The sequence below is a fragment of the Poromitra crassiceps genome (assembly GCF_964638095.1).
Source record: "Poromitra crassiceps genome assembly, contig: HAP1_SCAFFOLD_850, whole genome shotgun sequence".
NCBI lineage: Eukaryota > Metazoa > Chordata > Actinopteri > Beryciformes > Melamphaidae > Poromitra > Poromitra crassiceps.
Window position 1 is genome coordinate 42,677 of NW_028151559.1, and position 2,500 is coordinate 45,176.

Here is a 2,500-nt window from a genome sequence, read left to right on the forward strand (position 1 = left end):
TTCCCCCCCACCTCAATTCCAGTCCAGACGCGCCGTTTTTGGTGTATATGGTCGCTGCCCAAACTGTGTGTCAAAGCCTCCGAGGATACAGGAGGGTATTCGCCTTTTCTCATCTGTCTCCTTACGCACTGTCTGCTGCCTGTTGTAACCCTTTCACTACAAAACCAGGAGAACCAAGTTGCTATTCAAAATAAACATCGCGCAAAAGTGTTCAATTAAGTGTCCCGCTACAACATCATGTCGAATAACAATCAGGAGGACAGTGGACGCTGTTCTTCTTACCTTTGTGTCTTATACTCCGTTTCCAATCTTTGGCGGTCTCTCTTCCACTGACAAACTGGAACTCGTTTGGAGTGAGCCACTCGCCCCGGTATTTAATTGAGGGTCCCTTACTGCCTTGACACAGCTTATTGATATAAAGCAGCGCCTTGTTCTCCCCGCACTCCACCTCGATGCACGGCTCGCCGTTGTCGAAGAAGGGCTGGAAGTCGGGGATGGAGGAGAACCTCTCCAGCATCAAGTCGTCCGTGTGGTGGTGGAGGTGGTGGCCGGCGTGATGCAGCGCCGCCGAGTCGTGGAGCCCCAAGTACGCGCGGTGATGGGCGAAAATGTGCTCGTAGGGCTGCGGATGCGGGGTCACCACGGGGATAGCGGTGGCATTTAAAGGGGCCAGGTATTCGGACTGGTTGAACGCAGCCAATGCCATGTCGTCCCCATCCAGCCTCTCCTTTTTGATGGCAGGCATGTTAGTGCAGGAGGGAGCCGCCGAGGCGCGCCGGTAACAAGTGAAAAGCTGCTCCTCGCCCGATCCAACTTGAGCGTCCTCTCCTTCTCCTCCTGTGCTGAGTTGTTGGGCAGAGCCAGACTTGGAGACGCGCCGCTTGGTTTTACGCAGAGCCCCCGTGTCGCCGCCGTGGGGAGACAGCGCTCTGTGGTGGAAGTTGCCGGATAGATTCCCATTCACTAGTTTCCAGCTCGCAGCGGCAGCAGCGCTCTCCGCCAGCCTCGCAGCTCCTGCCTCCCACATTGAATCAGACCCGCTCTGTTAATACCTGACATGCTGGGCAGCCCTCAGCCCCGGCCATTCTGCTACCTATACGGTGAGCATTGACCCGTCGCAGATAGGCTACACCTCGTGTGTCTCTTTAGGGTTTTGCCTATGGGGGAAATTACCGGGAGACTTTAATAACACACGTTAACTGGTAAGGTAAAAAAAAAAAAAAAAAATCGGCAGTGCAATCCAAAAATAACGCAGAGCGATTCAGTTAAGAGGACTTTAGAGTGGCCAGGATGAAATTTCAATCACAGCCAACGAAGACCATAAAAAAATAATGTTTAATTTCTCCTACTTAATAAAACTGCGTGGCATGAAATTAATCAGGAACACCATTGAGACAGGGCTGCCTTTTAATAGACCCAAATAATATTTTCGCAATACTGTGTTAATGAAAGTTGGGAAAGAGTCGTTTTTAACCCTGTGTATGCCGTTAAAGTCACGCTGAAGTTCATAGACCCAGACCAAACAAGATTTGCACTCTCCGCCGCCCGCTTCTCAACTTGGCCCATTTAAACAGCGGAGGCTTGGCGAGCGGCGCCGTGGGCTGGTGGGGGGGGTCTGCGAGGGACGTCGCTTCAGAGCTCAAATGAAAGGCCCTATGATTACACACTGAGTACGAGGAAGTTAAAATCTACATCAACCAGTGAGTGTAATTGCAAACATACTGAAACAAACACAGTAGGCTGCTACAGCATGTGTTTCTCCAAATGTGATGCACAAGCCAAAAAGAAAGATGAGAATGTGGTAATTTTGTCGCCCTATTCAATTCAGCGACAACAAAAACAACACTGGAGTGACGTAGGCTTTGCACCTTTTGAATCAACCTACATTCTCCGTCATAGACGTCACAGACCGCCAGATCTATCCATGACATCAGCCGCAGGTCAGAATACAGTGGGTGTTTTATGTCCTCCTTGTGTGTCTAAATTCAACCATCTATTTGTTATACTGTACTCCGCCTACATTGACACCATTTGGCCCTCTCTCCCCCGACAAACCTACTCACCTGCAGCTTCGCTGAGCCGCTGCTAAAATGGTGCAACTGTGTGTACATAGCTGACAGGCTTTTCACCCCACATCAGAATGTTTTCTGCACAATTAGCCCACACAAGTAACCCTTTTGAATGTTCGCAAAAAAAAGTTGTTTCACTTTTGAACCTTTTTAGGCCTTTATCTGTAACTACGAATAAGAACGGTGAGATTAGTTGACAACCAATTGCAATAGGTGATACAGTAAGCTGCATTATGGGTTTGGTTTATATTCAGCCTGTCATATGAAGTTCATGGTTACATTTCGCATCATCGCATGATCGTATATGATTTGTTTGAAATTGAAATAGTGAGGTGGTGGATGATGGCCTTCGACACCAACGGTCACGGTTTGAGTCACGACTTATATGTGAAGAAGTTTTCAGCACAGAATTTTCAGGAAAACAAAAATGA

General features: G+C 48.6%; 1 protein-coding gene across 1 annotated transcript in view; it reads right to left on the reverse strand.

Annotated features, from left to right (window-relative positions):
- The window catches only part of LOC310771592 (uncharacterized protein), a gene marked incomplete at both ends in the record, with an annotated part of 34,095 nt that extends 33,068 nt beyond the window's left edge, over positions 1 to 1,027 (reverse strand). The window contains one exon of the mRNA XM_083664171.1: positions 283 to 1,027. Within this exon, the coding sequence (XP_083520297.1) occupies positions 283 to 1,027 (745 nt within the window). The remainder of the gene's footprint in view (positions 1 to 282) is intronic.
- Positions 1,028 to 2,500: the final 1,473 nt, after the last annotated feature.